General features: G+C 38.6%; 1 protein-coding gene across 1 annotated transcript in view; it reads right to left on the bottom strand.

Moving 5' to 3' along the window:
* LOC149474167 (uncharacterized) overlaps positions 1-20,968 on the bottom strand; it is a 210,072-nt gene that overhangs the window by 168,567 nt on the left and 20,537 nt on the right. The window contains exons 6-7 of the mRNA XM_089672650.1: positions 14,884-16,116; positions 2,707-8,808 (exon numbers count right to left, since the gene is read on the bottom strand). Coding sequence (XP_089528776.1) covers positions 2,707-8,808; positions 14,884-16,116 — 7,335 coding nt within the window. The remainder of the gene's footprint in view (positions 1-2,706; positions 8,809-14,883; positions 16,117-20,968) is intronic.

Raw genomic sequence — 20,968 nt, 5'->3', positions numbered from 1 at the left:
CAAGCCATTTAAGAGGATGATCACTCTTACTTTTAGATTTATTTTACATTACAAGCATTGAACAAATAACAATGGGATCCCTCTTGGCGTTATTATGATTGTGGTGGTTAGGCAAAGCTAGAAACTCTATCTTGAAGATCTCACTGCAGAGGAAGTATACAGTAGAATACAGTAGGTACTTCAATCTACCGTCTTCCACCCATAAATTGATTATCATTTTTTTAACCTAGGTGGAATTTGGGGCAAAAAGGATTTATAAATTACTGTTCTATTGACAGTAATCTAAATAGATCTGTTTTTTGTTAATTAGTAATAATGACAAAAATAAAACATTACATTGATTGCACACTAATATATTTGATGTTATGTAAAGGAATTCTGCAGTTAGACACATATGGGAGCTGTCGTTGCTGGCCTCTTTCTATATTTGCTCAATGCCTAGCTTTCATATTGATCAAATGGTTTTCGTGGTTTTTCTGCCCCTGGCCTTGACCATGTATGTAGGAGAGCAGTTCAGGCTTCCGTCATGCAAATTTGTTAAATCAGAAAGTACTGACACTAGCCAATTATGGAACTTCTAAAGTACATATAGTATATGTCGCCAGTTCACAAGTTTATATTGGTCTGATGCCTTCAGCTGCAGGCATCAACCTGGTATTTTTTTTTTAATCTGCAGGTGACTCTCTATATTGCAAAAGCAATCCCCCACCTTCCCTCCGCTGCCCTCTAGTGCCTCTCCGAGCTCTCCATCCCTCCGGAGAACCCCAAACTGAAGCCAAATATTCCGCTGGCTTACCATAGAGCTGATCAGGGACTGGAACATTCCTGATCAGCTCTATGGTATTAGAAACAGGAAGTGATGAGTATTTTGTCACTTACTGTTTTTGTCTTTTGTTTACGAGCTATTACTAGCTGATATAAGTATTGGATCAGGCCGATCTTGGTCTCAATTGATGATGTTAAGGGCAGAGAAGACATCTGGGGTCTAATAGACCCCAGATGTCTCAGTAAAGAGGACCTGTCATTGCCTATTGTTATCACAAGGGATATTTTTATTGTGATAACAATAAAAGTGATTAAAAAAAATTTAAAGGGACAGTGAAAAATTTAAAAGAATGTAATCAATAAAAATGTGTAAAGATAGGTCGAACACACATATGTAAACGGTATTCGCCCCACAGCTGTGAATTAACATCACAAACATTATAGTGAGAGCAATAAATCTAGCTTTAGACCTTCTTTGTAACTCTAAACTGGTAACGTGTAAAAATGTTTAAAGCATCGCCTATGGAGATTTTTAAGTATCATAGTTTGTCACTATTTCATGAACCTGTCCAATACTAAAGCATGACATGTTGGGTATTTGTTTACTCGTTATAACATCATCTTTTATATTTTACCAAAAATGGATTGTATATTGTGCTTTTTAGCATTAAAATTCATTAAAGTATATTTTTCCCAAAAAAAATTGAATTTGAAAACACCACAATTTTATTCTTTAGGGCCTCTGATATACTGTATATATATATATACTGTATATATATATATACATATATATATATATATATATATACATATATATATATATATATATATATATATATATATATATATATATATATATATATATATAATGTTTGGGGGTTCTAAATACTTTTCTAGCAAAAACTACTGATATTTACTTGTAAGCAAAAAGTGTCAGGCTTGGTCTTAAAGTGCCTAGACAAAGCCAGGTAAATGGCACTTGCCAAATAGATCAGCAATAGTAGCCTGCCTATTTCTCTTAGGAGATGTTTAATTTAATCCAGCCTTAGTGGCTCAATAACAACAAGCAATGTTGCAACTTGAAACACTTTGTTTTAGGAAATTGGTCTATATGAGAAGAGACAATATGGTGATATTGAGATTCTTGAAGCATTAAGAATACTGTACATATTATTGCAAGCTTGGATTTTCTGACATTGATAGAAAAATGTCTTTACTTGAGGTCAAAAGTATGCTGTTCACTGTGCATATGCTATATGTTTTGGAAAATAAAGGACAAATATCATGCCAGATCATGGAGTTAAGGGAATTAGTCTAGAGGTCTTTTTCGTATTAGAACTGCTTTTCTCCACATAGAAGTCAATAGGAGAGAAAAAGTAGCTTGAAGCAAACTTAAAGATAGGTCAACTGCTAGTCAGAATGAGATAAACTGCAGGTCATACTGTAGGCTGGAAATTTTGAATGAACCCAGAAGCATCTGAAACAAGTCTCCCATGCAAGTGGAATGCACCTTAAAGTAAGCTGCTTTCACTCACTAACACAAGCCCACAAGGTTTGGCTTATAATAAGGACATATTTTTCATGGAAATACCACCAGAAAAATCAACGTCAACTTATAAAATATTGTAGCTGTTTGTGGAAAGCTTTTTGAACAAGAGATTGCTCATCCAGGGAATCAGCCAAGTCTGGTGAGCATTGACTGTGAGATGACATAATGATGTCTATACAAAAGGCCATTTTTCTAGTAATTTCAACCATTCTTTTAATCTTACTATTCATTTTGCAGTTGGTTACTTTAATGAATAAAATTGCTGGAAAACTGCATACATACGGTCAGCTTTAAGCATAGAATAACACTAGAACACTGAGGAATTTCTCTGATAATGTATTTAAGAAGGAAATTCATGGACATGTAACAGGTTCAATAATGAGTCTACTTACCGCTGAGTCAAACCGGTGGCTGTGCCTTGGTTTACAATGCTGCCTGACAAATTAGCTACTAGGTCAGATAACATGGAAAATCCCTCCAGGTATGAAGTAGCATTGAGGATTCTTGACAGCATAAGCAAAATATCTCTTTCTATAGCAATCATCTGTCCCACTGTGATGTTGTTTGTAACACTAGTGATGATTTGATTTACAGGTATATTTTCTATCCAGTCTGCAATAATGGAATAATCATTACTAAATATCTTCAGTTCTTGGATAAAGAGTTTATGAACACCTCCAAGCATGATCTCTTGGGAAAGATTTTGGGAGTTAATGGCATCAGAAACAAACATAATGATCTTCTCTAAACCAGTGATGTAATTTACTATATCAGCTGATGTGTTGGTTGCCAGGTATGGCAAAATGTTTTTAAATGTTTCTAGAGGTGAAGTCCATGTGCTAATGTTTGTAGGTTGTATATGGAAACTATCACAGATCAGAAGACTGAAGTTAGAGAGTAATCCTTCATCCAGATATGAGTTTGTTGGATCAAAGGCTGCCCAGATAGAGTGAAAGAATTTGGCCACTGCGCCTAGGGTAGATGCACATTCTGATGTTGAGGACACAGTGTCATTTATGACTGGATAATTTTTCATTAAAGAAACAATTGCCTGGTAAATATGGATTGTTTTTAAATCCAACCCACTGTCTATGAGGATGACTGCTCTTCTCAGTTGATCCAATGCAGCCAGAGAAACATCAATGTTGGCATCTGTCCAGTTCATGGCAAGGAGTTTGTTTAATGTTTGCCATGACTCAAGCCATCCTGGTTGAAAAGTCATATTCACAGTCGCTGCAACTAGCTCATTAACATAAGCATCCAAAGATAAATTTATTGGAGCCAGAACATTGATGATCTTTGAGATTTGTGTCCACATCTGCTGGAAAATTGACATATCTACAGGGGAACTGTAATGGTCAATAAGAAACAGAATGAAAATGTGCATTGGGTTGGATTGGTTTATAATCATAACATTTAGAGTATCTAATAGCTGTGTTTCCTGCTGAAATGTAGAATTGTGAGCTGGCATGTTGTTGCTGATAAATGTCAAGCTATCATTCAGTGACTGAATGAGTGGTATTTGTAAACCTGATATCTTAGTTATATCTGCCAGAATGCTCATGGAGATCCTCATTGCTTGCGTTAAGCATCTCTCTCCAGCCAGTGGTTGCAAACTGTCTTTACCGCAGACATTGATGAAAACAGGAGAGCTCTGCAATGCCAGATAAATCAAATCTCCTAGTGAATGGTTACTGATTGAGTCAATTTCAGAACTGTTATAGATTGCCTGCCAATCACATGTTGTGTTTTCTAGTGTCAAGGTGGTTGTGGCATTTTTGAAAACTGTTTGCACAAGTATTTGTAGAACGTCCTGTGCAGAGCAGTTACCAGTATAGACGTGGGTCCAATTGCCACCTAGGAATGGCTTCATAGTCATATAGAAGACATCCAGCAGCTCAGCTTCCATTGCAGATATGTTTTGGAATGGTACCCATTTCCATTCATCCTGGACTAACATATAAGTAAAGTTGTATATTTTATAAATGTCTTCTTTTCCTATTGTCCCTTTTGCCTCAATTTCATTAATGATCCCCATACCTTCCTTTACTATTGTGAAGATTTTCTCAATGGTGGTATTGCTATAGAATTGGTATGCCAATTGAAGCCCCTGTACACCTTGTATGGTTTGTAGCACCTGATTAATGGATGATAGAATAAATGATATGTTGCTTCTGTTAATTTCTTGTAGTAACATCAGAGCTATTTCAGCATCTTTTTGGATGCTCTGATTCATAAACAGATTTCTAATAAAAAAAGTTGGTTGTGTGTACTGTGAAATGAATACAATGAGCCAAGAATACAGATTGTAGATGTCAGTGCTTTCATTTAGTAAAACATGTGGTTGGAATAATGGTAATATTTCAGCAACGGCTTTACTGAGATCACTTGACTGTGTAGTCATTGAACTTAGAAGATACTGCAAAAAGTTAAATATAAGCTTCGATGAATTTTGCACCTGGTTACTTGCATCCATGTAAATGGGCAGGTACCTAGTAATAATGGTAGAAATGTCCTGAATATTTATGGTGTTATTCAGCTGGACCAAGTCATTAAACATCTTTAATGCATCCAGATAGACATTTATATTTTGTATGTTATTGGAAGCAATAAAACTTTTTACCAGTTTGACTATTTGTGAAATAGGATCTGCTTGATTCAAAGAGGATACAATATTGAATAAATTGTCTGAGTTAATTGATATATCAAATTGGAATTCTAATGTCTTCAGAAACATTTCTAGCTCGCTGATTGTATCCTGATTAGTTACTTCAAGTATGATTCTGGTCACATTCAGTAAAGTTTGTAAAAGCTCTGTCAGCTGTGCAGAATCAGTTTGTGGAAGGAAAGCTGTAAGAATATTTTCCACTGTTTTCAGTGCATCTATTGAACTGTTGGTTGCAAGAAATGTAAATGAATTACTTGCAGATTCTATATCTGTTATTATAAGACTTATTTGTTGGTAATGATTCATAATCCACTGCCTTATAGTCTGCATGGTGTAGGCACCTGGGGATGTAACTAACGCTCCTGTCTGATTTTCAGGCTGAACCAATAACCAGTTTACTGTATCCAACTCCATACGTAATATCTCCAAAGCTTCAGTGATGTTTAGTTGTGACAAACTGGAAAGGATAAAGATGTTTAATTTAGAATTGACTGTTGAGAGCAGATTCATGGCAATGTCTGACCCATTTAAGTTGAGATTTAGTAGTATACCCATATCCTGCAATGTTTGAACAATCCCTACAAGAGATGTATTTATTACTTGCATTGTTGGTTGGTACTGAAACACAGCAATTGTGACATTATAGAGATCAGTTAGCTGCTGATACATGGAAATGGTATTATTCAATTGACTTAGCCATTGTTTTGCTACAGAAGAGATGGCTTCCAGTTTATTTAGTGTTGTCTCCTCCAGTGGCAATAAGTTCCAGAATTTTGTAAAATGTAATGTCATATTTAGTTTGCACTGTAATAGTTTCACATCAGAATTGTTACTACAATTGTAGGTGCGGAGCAGGATTTCTGACTGGAGAAGAATTTGTGTGAAGTTGGTAGATTTGAGCATTTCTACAATATTCTGTAGGGATGCAATAGATGTGATGTTTATTTTATCCCCATTAGTTGCATTCAAAACCCATCTTGTTAATGTAAGCATTTCTTCAAAAAATCCATTTCCGTTGTTAGAAAAATTATATGAAGATCCTGATGCCTGTGAGAGCATCAGAAAAATGTTATTGATTAGTGTAATCTGCGACTGTTTAAAGGACCCAAACTCTTCTAAAAGTGAACTGTTTATAAGAGTTCTGTTCTGAATCATTAACTCCAACTGTGTCACATCAGAAATGAATTTCTGTATGTCTTCAATATAACCTGTGCAAGTTATTGGCATAACACTGCATGTCTCTATGAGGAGCAGACTGGCATTAACTGCTTGTTCAAACCTGTCCTTTTCTGTTGGTGGTATGTACTGAGAGATCAGGTTGGCAATCCTAGAAGGCAGATAACTAACATCAATGCTTCCATTCAAGAACATATGGGATTGGAAAAATGGTAGTATATCTACAACAACTTGGTTGAGGTTAGATTGTTTCCCTGTCAGACTAATAAGATACTGCCATAGATTAAGAATGACATTCAGATCTGCTTGCGTCTGATTCATAGAGTCTGAAAGAATGGATATGTATTTAGTAAAGATTGTTGAGAGATCTTGAATATTTGTAGTGTTATTCAGTTGGATCAAATCATTATACATCTTCAGTGCATTCATGAACATTTTGCCATATTGCACATCCTTACCTATAACACCCTGGATAACATTGGCTATTTTATAAATAAAATCTGACTGATTTAACCTAGAAAGGATATTGAATAGTTTAGATGGGTCATTTGATATATTGAACTGGAATACAGACGTTTTCAAGCTGTTAATAAACATTTCAAGTCTATTTAATGTATCCTGACTAGTTACTTGCAGCATGATTTTTGTCACATTTATTATAGTTTCTAAAGACTCTGTCAATTTAACATCTTCAGTTTGTGGAGGAAACAATGTCAGGAGATCTTCCACTATTGTTTTCAGTGTATCAATGGTTGTGTTGGGGGAGATGCCATTGAAAGAACTAATTAAATTCTCCATGTCTTTTACTGTTATGGTCAGTTGCTGGTAGTTCTGTACAATCCATTGGGTTACTGTGTGCATTGTGTAGGCTCCGGGAAAGCTGGCTAAAGTTCCTGTCTGATTTTCTGCTTGAAGCAGTAACCAATTTACGGTGTCCAACTCCAACTGTATTATCTCTAGTAGCTCACTGATGTTCAACTGGGACGAACTGGAAACACTGCCCACAATTTTAGATTCAACTTTTACCATCTCAGAGAGCAGGTGAACTGCAATGTCAGATCCATGTAAACTTGTATCTAGTAGTACACCCATGTCCTGTAGGATATGCACAATATTAGCCAGTGAAGTGTTTATTGCTTGTAGTGTGGGATAGTACTTAAATGCTAAAACTGTGACATTATAGAGTTCATTAAGCTGTTTATAGACTGGAGCATTGCTATTAAGCTGGTTTAGCCATTGCTCCTCTATAGAAGTTATAATTGTTAAGTCTTCATGAGTTAATTGTGCAAAGGGCAGCAGATTCAGGAGATGAGTTAGTTTAAAAGTCACATTAAGTTTGCACAATAACGGGTCTGCATCAGTTTGGTTTGTACACATGTAGGTATGTAAAAGACTTTCTGTCTGAAGAAGAACTTGTGTGACATTAGCAGAACTGAGCACGTCTACAATTTTCTTTAGGGATGAAAAAGAAGTGTTGCTTAGATTTTCCACCATTGTTGTGTTTAAGAGGAAATCTGTCAAAGCTGAAAACTCTTGAAAAAGTTCATTTCCATTTGTAGAATTATATGGATATCCTAATGCATATGAGAACACCAAAAATACTTCATTGATCATTTTAATCTGTGATTGGTTATAAGATCCAAACTGCAGGAGTGAGCTATTTACCAAAGTTGCATTCTTCGTCACCAACTCCAGCTGTATTAAGTCAGACATAAACTTCTGTACTACTTCAGTAGGCCCATTACATGTCATGGGTGTAATTCTACATTCCTGGACAGACTGGATGAGTAGGAGAGTGGCATTTGCTGCATTTTCTAATCTGGTTTGTACCTCTGGTGGTGTAAACTGAGCAATAATCCCAACAAGCCATGAAGAGAGATTGTGAACATCAATGCTTTCATTTAACAGAAAATGGGATTTGAAAAGAGGCAGTAACTCTACAATTGTTTTGCTTGTATCACTGATTTGTATATTAGTCATATTAGTAAAATATTGCCACAGATTGAGGATGGGCATTAGAGAGGTTTGTGTTTGGTTGCTTGTATCCAAGTAAATATGCAGATATTTAACTAGGATTGAAGAGAATTCTTGAATGTTGGTGTTGTTATTTATGTGGAAAAATTCTCTGAACATGTCCAATGTACTCATGGCCATCTTGATGTACTTCATATTATCAGAAGTAGGTATTATCTGCATAATATTGCCAATGATATTCATGAAATCTGACTGATTTAGGGAATAAAGAAAATTTAACAGTATTGCAGATTCATTTGATTTGCTTTGTGGAGTATTCATAATTGTCAGGCTGTTAATTAACAGTTCAAGCTCACTCAGAATTTTTGTCATATTAACAGAATGAAGCCCCCCATTCAGTAAGAGTGAAATGTTCTTATTTTGTGCCAGTAAGATCTGAAATAACTCATTCAGTACTATGTTCATGGCTTTTCCTATACTATCAGTAGACACATTTGACTGGGTTTCAGAAATGATCCTATCAGTGATATTGAGGACAAGCTGCAGGAAGTGTTCCAGTATGTAGGCATTTTCAGAGCTGGCTGAACCATAGGTAGGCCAAAGATGACTGATTGTAGAGATGATCACATTCTCCAAACCATTTTGTTTAAAGGAATCCCACACTTTGTTCAGGAATCTAGGGGGAGAAGAGGAACCATGCTTATTATGTAGCAGCATGCAGCCACTTAATTGCATGTAACTACAATGTTTTTCAAGAACGTTTATGCATACATTTAGAGCAATCTACCAGCTACCTGGGGTAGAATAACTACAGTAAGAACAATGCAGTCCCCACATTCGTAAACCAAAACTCTGACCTTTATGTTTTTGTTTTGGATAATTGTTGGAGTTTTAGACCCTCTGTGAATTTTTTTCATTGCTTTCTGTGTCCTTATTGAGGACATTTTTCATAACTTCCTGTGATGCCAATTGGAAAAGAAATGAGGGATAATTGTTTGACTAGCAGAAATAGCAGATGTGGCAGAATGTGTGTCACATTTGAAAATCTAGTGCTGTTTGTGTCCCGGTTTGTTACAGGGACAGAAAGTAAGTAAAAATCTTACTAACAGAGAAAAAGCATCTAAGTATGCCATAATTGTGGGATCCCAGTGGGGGCCAGAAAACACTGTAATAGACACTGCCTCTACAGTGATCTCCACTAGGCTCTGGGTCTTGTGCAAAGCAGCTGCCCTGTTGCTTAGTAAACACAGAAGGTAACTCTCTCGACATGGGCATCAGTAAGAAAACTCCTCTTCGCATTTTCTCAGTGAATGAGATGAGGTAAGTGAATGAGGATGAGGTAGAGATTGTGAGGTCACCACCCTGCCTCTCCACCTCTTCCCCATTACAGAATGCTTTGCATTCATTGAGAAATGAAAAGCGTTCAATGAATGGCACCCATGACAAGCAAGGGAACTTCTGTGCTCTCTAGGCAGCAGGGCTGCCAATTGGCACGGGACCTTGGTTGTCTACTACAGTGATTTCCAGTTTCCACTAGGATCCCACAGGTATGGCACACATACACATATAATTAGATTTGTCCCAGCTGGACCACTGTAAATACTGTATGTTAAAATTGCCATACCTAAATTTCAGCATTTTTCTTCTTTTTTATTTTTCTCTTTGTAATAATTTCCACTTATTGTATATATGACAAAAACATAAACATGTATTATACATTGAATGTGTCTAATTCCTTCATCATCATGAGGCCTTACTCTCATCTTGTAACTGTACTCTTATTAAACTTTCAAACCAGTTCACCACAAGTAGAGTTTGTAGTTTTCCTTATTATAGCAAATGGGGCCTAGCTTGGTAAACTAGTCTCTTCAGGTAGCTCATTCTATAACTAACCTTTTAAATTTATATATATCTTGTTAAAATCTAATCAAATAATTTAAAAAAAATCAGCACAAAGGACATTACTTACTACTAATTTGATGTGTCCCTTGTGCCGCTGGCTTTTGCTTTTCCTGAACTCTTCATCCTCAGACTCACCCCCACCCCATGCTTGCCCTTTCTGTCCAGCTCCTTCATTGTACTACAGCTTCTACAAATGAAAATTGATGTATGACCGGACCTTAAGGGGTCTTCTACTGTATTTTGTTGTATTCTTACATTCAAATCTTTGTGACAACCCGAGGCTGCAACCCCTTATTTTTCTAATATGCCATATTGCTTGTTGATTTGACAAAGTTTAAAATGTTAATGAAAATATTGAAATGAAAATTGATCTATAAATGGAGGAGGTGGACCTTTTAATCATTTGCTCATCCTTCAATTATAGAACACATTTATTTTATAAAAGTGATGGTACAGCTTCTATGAATGAATGAGCCTGGAGGAAAGGTTGGGCAATCTTGATGAGTAGTCACAGTTTTCCTCTCGTCCCTAGATCTCACAAGAAAGTGGGGTTTATTTAATAAAGCAAAAATCCTGTTTTTCTACATTACCTTGCACATGATTGGGTATTCAAAGTGAACAGCCTCTAACCTTTCAGCATTCTTAACCCCAATGTTTAATTTTTATTACACATGAAAAGCACAACTACAGTATGTGGCCAGGAAAAATCGTTCTTTCTAGTCTAGCATTTTACCATGTCTGGCTCTTCCTGTTAATGGAATACAAAGCTGTTTTAGAAGATTTACAATTTAACCCCTTCATGACCAGGGTCAAAACAAACCTTAACTCCCAAGCCCAATCTTGCAACTTTGACATGTGTTAGTATAACTGTTCATATCATCGCAACTACTTAGTGTATTCAAGTGGATTATACCTTATTTCTTTCAGGACAGATTCAGCTTTCATTTTGTGGGATATGTTAATGGATATCTCCTGAGTTTTTTTTTTTGTAATCAAAGTAAAACTGGCCCAACGTAGTAAAAAAACCCACTTTTTAAAAATTTTGCTGTGTGTTTTTATGCCATTACCATGTACCACTACCAAAAAACCTGCAAAATAGATTCTTCTATTCAATACCACATATGTATGGGTGATCTGTTGTTTGTAACCGCAGTAGGACCAAGAAACAAAAGTACATATGTTGTTTTGTTGGGGGGGGGGGGGAGGGATGTCCTACCTAAACACACTGACATGATACTAACAGTCTCACCGACAATAAATATAAAACTTTTTTTTTCCTGAAATACACTGGCACTAACCTTGCCACTAACTGACACTTGCACTGCCACTAACTGACACAGACACTAACTGCCACTAACTGGCACCAGGGCCAGTGCCACCACTAGGAAACTAGGCAGTTGCCTAGGGTGCACTGCCGCTTAGGGGTGCAGCCATGGCCACTGGTTTCTCTACTCTAGACCGTGGCCAGAACTAGGGGGTGCTGGGGTGGGCTACAGTACAAACTGCACCTCTACCTTGTTTCCTGCCTGTAAGTTCGGGGGGGGGGGGGTGACAGGCCATGGGAACTGTACATAATGACATAATGAAAGAAGGGGGAGAGAGGGGTAACAATCATTTGTGACCAGATGAGAGATTTTTTCAGGAGGGAGGATGGGGGCTATTTGTGCTGGGAATGGTAATAATAGGGATGATGAGGGAAAATGTGTGCTAGGAGAAGGAATGGGGGGATATGTGCTAGTAGTAGGTTTGGAGGGGGGTGTTAGCTAGAGGAGGGATTTGTCCTAAGTTCACGGATTGAAGGAAGAGGAGTGGTGCTGGGAGGGGGGATTAAGGGGGATTTTGTGCTAGGAGAGAGGATTGGGGGGAAATTGTGCTAGGAGGAGGATTATGGTGCAAAATTGTCTAGCACTGGCCATGACTAACACCTATACTGACACTAAGTGACAATTACACTGCCAATAATTGACATTAACTGATATTTAAATGATATTTGCACTGCCACTAACTGACGCTACTTACACTGCCATTAACACTGATATCTACACTCACTAAGCTAGATAAAGCATTGAACTAATTAGTCTTTAATTTTTTTTTCTTCAACAGACCTTTTTTTCTACAGTCTTCTCCTTAGTGAGGAGGAATTGATACAATGTATTTTTTCCTCCTCGCTAACAGAGAAGTCTGTTGTCGATCCTCTTCACAGAAGGGAGACAACACAGGTACCACCTGCAGGATGAATGATCACTATGATAGCCAATCAAAGGCTATCATGTGATTGTGATCCAGTTCCCCTAGGTCCCAATCATTAGTAGAGTCTCGGGGTTGTCACCAACAGCCTGGTTTCAGTGCTAGGAATGCAAGATCAAACATGCTCCCAGCACAAACACAAGGACAGATATATGCGCTGCTCAGATTTAAAGCCCACCTCCTGGATGCCACATATGTGTATCACGCTGTCGTAAAGGGGTAAAAATATTTTCATTTATGCTCACATAAATGTTAGCTTTTTCCATGTGTATCCACCCTACCATAAGCAGGATTGACTCTTTAACCACTTGCTAACCGCGCTATAGCCGAATGACGGCTAAAGCATGGTTATCCAGTTCTGGGAGGGCGTCATATGATGTCCTCCCAGAATGCACCCTCCCGCATGCCCCCCAGTGGCGAGCACCCAGCGATCTCCATGATTACTGTGTTCTACGAACACAGCTGATCACGTGAAGAGGTAAAAGGACAATCACAGTGGCCTTTTACCACATGATCAGCTGTGTCCAATGACACAGCAAATCATGGAGTAAATACAGTTGCTGGTTATCGGCAGCATTTTCCTCACTCTGTCACAGTGTGAGGAAAGTACTACCAATAGCCGTCAGCTGTCACAGAGCAGATCGGCGCTGATCATCAGGGCACTGATTATCAGTGCCTTGCAGTGCCACCCAGCAGTGCCTCACAGCAGTGCCACCCATCAGTGCCTCCCAGCAGTGTCACCCATCAGTGCTGCCCAGCAGTGGAGCCCATCAGTGCCCAGCAGTGGAGCCCATCAGTGCCCAGCAGTGGAGCCCATCAGTGCCACGCATCAGTGCCTAGCAGTGCCGCCAGTCAGTCCTGCTAGTCAGTGCTGTCAGTCAGTGCTGCCCATCAGTGTCACCCTTCAGTGCTGCTTATCAGTGCCACCTATCAGTGACAATCATTGCTGCATATCAGTGCTGCCTCGTCAGTGCCTCGTCATCAATGCCCACCAGTGCCGCCTCGTCAGTGCCACCTCATTAGTGCAGCCTATCAGTTCCCATCAGTGCTGCCTATCAGTGCCCATCAGTGTTGCCTATCAGTGCAGCCTCATCATCGCACATCAGTAAAGGAGAAAAATTGCCTGTTTGCAAAATTTTATAGTAGAAACAAAGAAAAACTTTTTTTTCATTTTTTGCTCTTTGTTTATAGTGCAAAAAATAAAACACCCAGTGGTGATTAAATACCACCAAAAGGAAACTCTATTTGTGTGAAGAAAAAAAAATTCATATGGGTACAGTGTTGAATGACTGCGCAATTTTCATTCAAAGTGTAATAGCGCTGAAAGCTGAAAATTGGCCTGGGCACAAAGGGGGTATAAGTGCCCAGTAGGCAAGTGGTTAAACTTAGATCTGCTGGCTGTAATCAGCCTAAGCTAAACTAATTGCTCTGTGTTCATTTGTCCTTCCCTAAGCCCAGATTATTGTATGTCTCCTAGTCACCAACCAATAGGAAGTTTACTGATAGTGGTACAAGCTGGGGGAGTTTTGTTGACCTCCCAGGTATGCTGCCTAGGGAGGGCATGGACTCTGTGTGGCACAGGTCAAGAACCTAAAGAGCCTTCACTACTCCGCTGGAGGGTACATCCTGGAGAAGTGACGCTGAAGCCAGAATGGAAGCCCAACTGTGACTAGAGTCTGTGATTTGTTTTGGGTTATGAGTGCTCAACCCCACCCCCCTTCAATCAGACTAGTGAAAATAAATTCCCTTCAAGCTAACATTCAGTTAATTCATCACCTTACAAGTATTGGGGAGTGAAATTCAGTTAATCATCCACAAGTGTTGGGGTAGCTGTGGGACAGTTTACCTTTAGAAAGATTAGGAACGCCTTTTAAATTCAGCAACTCCTTGGGGGATGAGCACTACCCAAGGATTGCACTATCTGCATGAGTGTAGTACAAGCATGGGGTACGCAAATATCCAGAGCTTGAGAAAAAGTTATATTTTCCTTTGCCAACATATTAGAGTTACATACTGATTGTCAATATGTTAACACAATGGGCAATGTTTGCCACAGAACACATTTTTTAGAAAAGGAGGATTAAAAACGTCTTCTGGATTTTCATTCCTGTATCTGTCTCTCATGATTAATTTTTTTTCATTAAACCAGTTGGTTGAACCAAAAAAAAATTACTTGACCTCAAATGTGTGGATGGGGGAATCCTCCCTGCTGTGCCTTTGTATTCTGAAAGCGGGGAGACTTCCCTGCCATCATAATACACTGATCAGCACTGTAGTCTTCCTCGAGTGAGGAAAATCCGAAAGGGCAGTTGTACTGAAGCCGATCGGTGGACTTCTGTACAACCATCCTGCCGATACATGGATCGAAATTCAGGTGGTCCCTGCTGAATTTCAATCCATATATGGCCGGCTTAATCACTCAATGTCCATCTCATCCCATATCACAGATGGAGGAATTTAAAGGAAAGTTTACCAATAGAGACACAAACAGTTAAAATGTCTGACAGACCTCCTTTGTCATGCTATCCAAAACAAAAATAACAATTTTGGTTGGATTTGCATTTTAAATTACAGCAATTCATAGAACAATTCAAGAACTTACCTTTCTTGTAGAGATGTGTTTTGAGTTGTGTTTATAGAAATTCCCATCACATCCAGGGCAAAAGATATCCAAACATCATATGATGAACCATTCTGTAACTTAACCACATTTCGTATGTCCTGGATTATCTCCAAAAAGAAATTCTGTGTTTTGAACAAGATAAGTTCTTTGTCAGATGAAGATGTCCAGGCTAGATCCACTAAGAAATAAACCAGTTTATGTAAAACTGTGTTCTGTGCCCAGTTGGGTGAGCCTGATGTCTTATTGAACAGCTCATTTATATTTGATACAATGCTCATAATGGAGGTTATCTTGCTCTGAGATATAGTTGGGTCTGCTATAAAGTCACTTGCCACCTCAATAATGTAGTCTGCTACAGTAAGATATCTTCTTACACTGTCTGGTACAAGAGGTGTTACAAAGGTAAGAAATTCTCTGGCAGTGTGAAGAATGTTGATCCAGTTATTCTGTGAATAATTCCCTTGTAAAAAGTGACAAATATCCATTGTTAAATTTGAAATAAACGTATTGACTGGCCATGTGGTAGAGGCTCCGGTTGTTTGTATCATGACATATACAGAATTAATTACTTTGGAAATGCCTTCACAGTCCATCGTTATGAAAGAATGCAACATTTGTGTCAAATTCATGGGTCCATTACTAAAGGTCTGGTTGAAAATACCTACAAACAATTCATAGATGTGAAAGATGTCTGAGCCATCAGTGATGTTTTGATAAGACAGGATATACCTCACAGCCCTTAGTATTTCTTTAACTTGTGAATGATTTAAATTCTGATCCATTAGACTGTTTATAACTTGCCAAACTGGTGTAAATTCAGACATATTGAATGTGTTGAGACCTTGAATTGTATTGTTTTCATTGAAAATATGTGTTGCATTTATCCAATTTTCCAGTTGGCTCAGTAGAGTTCTGTTTGATTGATTTTCAATTAACATTTGAACAAGAAGTTGGAACATAGTATTAGTTTTATTAGCTAATAGGGTGGCTGTAAGAAATTCTGTCATATTGGTAAGGTTGTTGTTGAAGGAAGATGGCTGTAACACCACACTGGACACTGTTTGATTAATAGCTGACATCACAATGTTTATGAAGTACTGAAGAATTTTCTGTTCCTCTGAAGACTGAGTGAAGATTTGATTTTCCAGTGGTTGGATGGCAACTTTTTCTAGGCCACTGTCTTTGAAATATGTTAAAATACCTCTCAGTACCCTTAAGAGAAAAAAAAAATCCTCATTATAGCTACATGCTTTGAACAGAAATATTTTGATATGTAATTAATGCAGCCACTACACAAAACAAAATCTGGCTTTGGTCTCAGTTTCATAATGTTCTGTTGCTACCCTGGTTCACATCTGTGTGGTCATGCAGGCCGTGATTTGCGGAGGCACGAGGGCCGATTCATTTGAATGGACTCCCATGCCCGGGATGCGCAGGGAAGAAGTCCCTGCATTACTTGGGAAGCTGCAGCCCGCATGGGAACCAAGGTTCCCAGTATGGTTGTGATTTCCAGTGCAGGTGGCATGCCATTAGAATTAATGGCACCTGCCTTTGGGTCCCACATCCTCTGTGTGGGTGGTACAGCTGCAGGTATTTGTGCGGGTCCCACAGCAGCACCACCCACACAGATGTGAACCAGGGGTAATGGGGGCACAGACAGCAAAAACAACAGACTATTCCCTCTCTACTATCCAAAACAATCAAACAAAAATGTCTTTACTGACACTTTAGGAGTTTTCCTTGCTTGAATGACAGTAAAACATGCAACAATTAAACATGAAAGCTACCCGAACATCAAAATTCTGATGGTCTGTTAAATCCCAGAAGGACTTTGACATCACCTAAACGTACTTGAGTACCATTTCTCTAAGCCAGATTATTGCTTACCTGTAAAGCTGATACTATCTATCATTTTCCTAGACTGTCCTATCAAAAATGCTTTCTCTAGTTAGATTTGAAAAGAATAAGACCATTCAAGTATACACACCCATTGTTGCTTTATCTCATATGGAATGACTAGGCTTAACTGTGCTTTAAGAGGTTGTCTGAGGTCAATCATTGCTTTGAAGTGGAATGCAATGGCATTAGAAAGCAACAGTGTAGAAACAGTGCTCTGTATGGTGGCAACTAAATATCAGAAGCATATAATTCTATCATCTGTCTCCGCACTGAAACAATATACATGGAGATTGGGTGGATGTGCTAAACACTGGTCTGAACATTGTAGATTTAGACCCCTTTTACATGACTGTTCCTATCAAGTCTGCCTGCCAGTTTATTTCTATGGACAGGTGGGTGTAATGGGCTAAATGTAAATATATGTTTACACCCACCTGCCTCTGATCCGATCTGGATCGCTAAAAACAAGTAGAATGAGATCCGTTCTCCTCCTTGTAGGTGTATCAGATTGGAGGGCAGTCGGATGTAAAAGGACAGCCGGTCCATTTACATTCGACCATGCATAGAATGGGTTCGGTCCATAAACTGAGTGGCCATGGACTTGTCATCAGCCTACACTGCTCTGCTCAGCAGGGGATCCTGTATGATCCTGCCCCTTGTGAAAGGGGCCTAATACATTTAAAATGCACATAATTTCTTGTCATGCCTGTAACATTTTAGAATTTATATAGCTAGCATGTACTGTATGCTGTTTCATCATTTTAAGTTATTGTATTTGCTAATCTGCATTCATCTATATGAAGGTAGAAAGCAAGTGACACAGATTAATAGATTCAAATGTGAAGGAAGTAATTTAATATTTACAAAATACCCAGTTACTTCTGTAATAAAGTATACATTTTAATCATGTTTAAAAGATGGCTCAAGGCAATTGCTACAAGGAAGCAGGAATAAGTTGCAAAAATATGATCTGTCGAAGTGCAATAATTTAAAAGACTGATACGTGTGTCATATTTATAGATTCTGTTTGCAAAACATGTCTATCAATTCAATGACACTCCTTTGTCAAGTGACAAGATCTGCAAGAATCAAATGCTTTTCTTACTGTAAGTTACGCCCATCCTTGCCTTTTTGATGGGAAGAAAGCATTCTATTTTTTAACATGAAATTTTTTACTGAGTTGGTCAGCGAGATTTTCTGTATTATCAAAAGGTATTCTGCATTTTTATTAAAAACGTAACCCCGAAATATTGCGTTATCGCGCTAGGTGCAATAAGGCAATGCTGCACTCAATTTTCAGATACAAGGAGCACAAATAATATTTAAATAAAAAACGTGTGCAAACCTCTATATCACTATACCAACAATTACAAATTATATCAAATCTACTCTATAGATGTGAAAACGTATTGTTTGACAAGACACCAATGTGAAATTCCACCTTGAAAATGAACAAACTGCACAATGGGGTTGATTTACTTAAACTGGAGAGTGCAAAATCTAGTTCAGCTCTACATAGAAACCAATCAGCTGAAGCTGAAGTTAGAAGCTGTTTGGCTACCATGCACAACAGCACCAGATTTTGCACTCTGCAGTTTTAGTAAATTACCCCAATGTGACCAAAAATGTATAAACAATTTTATATAAAAACAAAAGTAAAAGGTGAAAAAATGAATAAACATAAAAAGTCCACTCCCAGTGCCCAATTACGGTCCATGGGTAGGGACAGCAGCCTGTGGCGTAATTAGCCCCAAGGGGGAAAATAGTTGAGGCGTTAGAATCTTTATGTACCCTGTTATTTTTGTGAGTATAATGTATATACAGTATAATAAAGAGGTCGCATTTCAGGTTATTTGGTGACCTGAGATCTTTTTGGACCGTAAGTGGACAGTAGGAGTGGGCTTTTTATGAGTATTCCTTTTTTTTTTTTTTTTACATTTATGTAAAATTGTGTATGAATTTTTGGTCACATAGTGTAGTTTAATAATTTTCAAGGTAGAATTTCACACTGCTTTTTTGGCAACAATGTTTTTACATATATAAACAACCGATGAGATATTATAATTTGATAACAGGAGTTTGCACACTTTTTTTATTTAAATATTTTGTATCTTTATTTAACATTTCCTTATATTTTATTATAGGTTAAAAACTAAGAAATGGGGAAGGGGGTTGGGGGGGGGGGGGGGCTGCGCTTGTACATAGCTGACTAACATGGCCTGGGAACTAGAGGCCAGCCCTGCTCAATGGCTGCATTTCTTTTATGGATCACCCACCAACATACATATAGCAATTCTCTGGGACCCTGCTGGTACCCATATTGTGAATATAGCTGCTCACAAAACAGAAAAAACTGGGCCACACCAGGTTGCTGGAGGACCTGGGTCATGCATCCCGCAAGATGGCACAGGCAACATTCTTAGCTAAGGAAGAGACCTGCTCATCAAGGGAACCCTCTGACCTCTTGGAGGAAGAAATGCCAGCCTCACAGCCTCAGTTGGTAAACCGACAAGCCCTGATGGTACAGTTCTAGACCACACTACACAAGAGAGGAGGTGGAAAAACCTCCCCTCTCTCTTTTCACAGGGGTCTGGCTCAGCTATCCTTTTCATCACTCTATTATATGCACTGAATTCCTGTATGTATTTCTGAACATCAGCTGCTATATGGTTTAAGTGGTGCTCATTTTACCTATATACATGGATGTAGTTTTGTTGGTTGGACTGAACAGTGGAGTGAATCTCTATGTTGTAGTATGCTTGGTGTGATATGACATACTTGGATATTTTTACATATTGTATAATTGCATGTATATGCCTAGCACAACTTTACTGCTAATGCAGTTTTGTTATGTGGTGTGCTTACTATATATTTCAAATGACTGTACTAACAGATTGCCACAGTGCGGAGGAGTTTAAGCACCTAAAAAAATAATCTATTGTTGGTTGTTAAATGGTGTAGATCAGGGGTGGGCAAACTTTTTGACTTGAGGGCCGCAATGGGTTCATATATTGGACCCGGGGGCCGGACCAAGAGTAGATGAATGATGTGTATGTGTCATCCATAGTAAGTATAGTAATATTCCCCCATAGTAAGCATAGTAATTAATCCCCCATATAGTAATTCATCCCCCATATAGTAATTCATCCCCCATAGTAATTCATCCCCCATATAGTAATTCATCCCCCATAGTAATTCATCCCCCATATAGTAATTCATCCCCCATATAGTAATTCATCCCCCATAGTAATTCATCCCCCATAGTAATTCATCCCCCATATAGTAATTCATCCCCCATAGTAATTCATCCCCCATATAGTAATTCATCCCCCCTATAGTAATGCATCCCCCCTATAGTAATTCATTCCCCATATTAATTCATCCCCCATATTAATTCATCCCTCATATAGTATTTCATCCCCATAGTACTATTCCCCCCCAAGTAGTAAGCCAAGTCCCCCCTGTGTCAATTTACTTACCTTTGCTCCGCACGTTCCTCTCGCCGTGTTCCCGTGCCGTTCTGGTCTTCAGGGCGGACTGTGAGAGGAGCCTTGCTCCCCTCACGTTCGTCACGCTGCCCCGCCTACACACATCCTGACAGCCAATGTATCACGCTCCGCGGGCCGGATTAAAAGGTCCGCCGGGCCGTAGTTTGCCCATTGCTGGTGTAGATAGTAGTGGTGTGCAGACCTTTATTGCTTATTATTTCCATTTTGATTGCTCTTGCCAGGCCATACCTATCCATTTGCCTGTAAAATTTGGCTTCCCCTCCACCTTTTCTTAGCTAAACACTTTTTTTTTTAAGGATACAAGTATTGCACCTTTCCCTACCCTGCAGGATAAACATAAACTTAAGGCAGGAGATATTTTTCAGTATCTTCTAATCAAACATTTTCTACGGACATTAATGGGTGCCTCACAAGATTTGTCCACCTCTACAACCTTTGAAAAGGTTATACTAAACACTGCACAAGCCCCTGGCTTCATCTCTATAGCTTACTCACTATTACTTGCTACACCTCCCCCCCTTCCTTTTTAAGCACAAAAAATGGAAAAGGAATTTTAGCAAACTCATTAAGTTGGAAAACTGGAGCAAGAATGGGACTACCACAGCCTAATGCTTGACACATGTATTGGCTGTGGAGGCCAGTTACAAACTCCATCT

Source organism: Staurois parvus, unplaced genomic scaffold (assembly GCF_062004578.1).
Source record: "Staurois parvus isolate SC_StPar_1 unplaced genomic scaffold, SC_StPar_1.0 ptg000011l, whole genome shotgun sequence".
Lineage (NCBI taxonomy): Eukaryota > Metazoa > Chordata > Amphibia > Anura > Ranidae > Staurois > Staurois parvus.
This window is presented reverse-complemented; position numbering and strand designations above follow the sequence as displayed.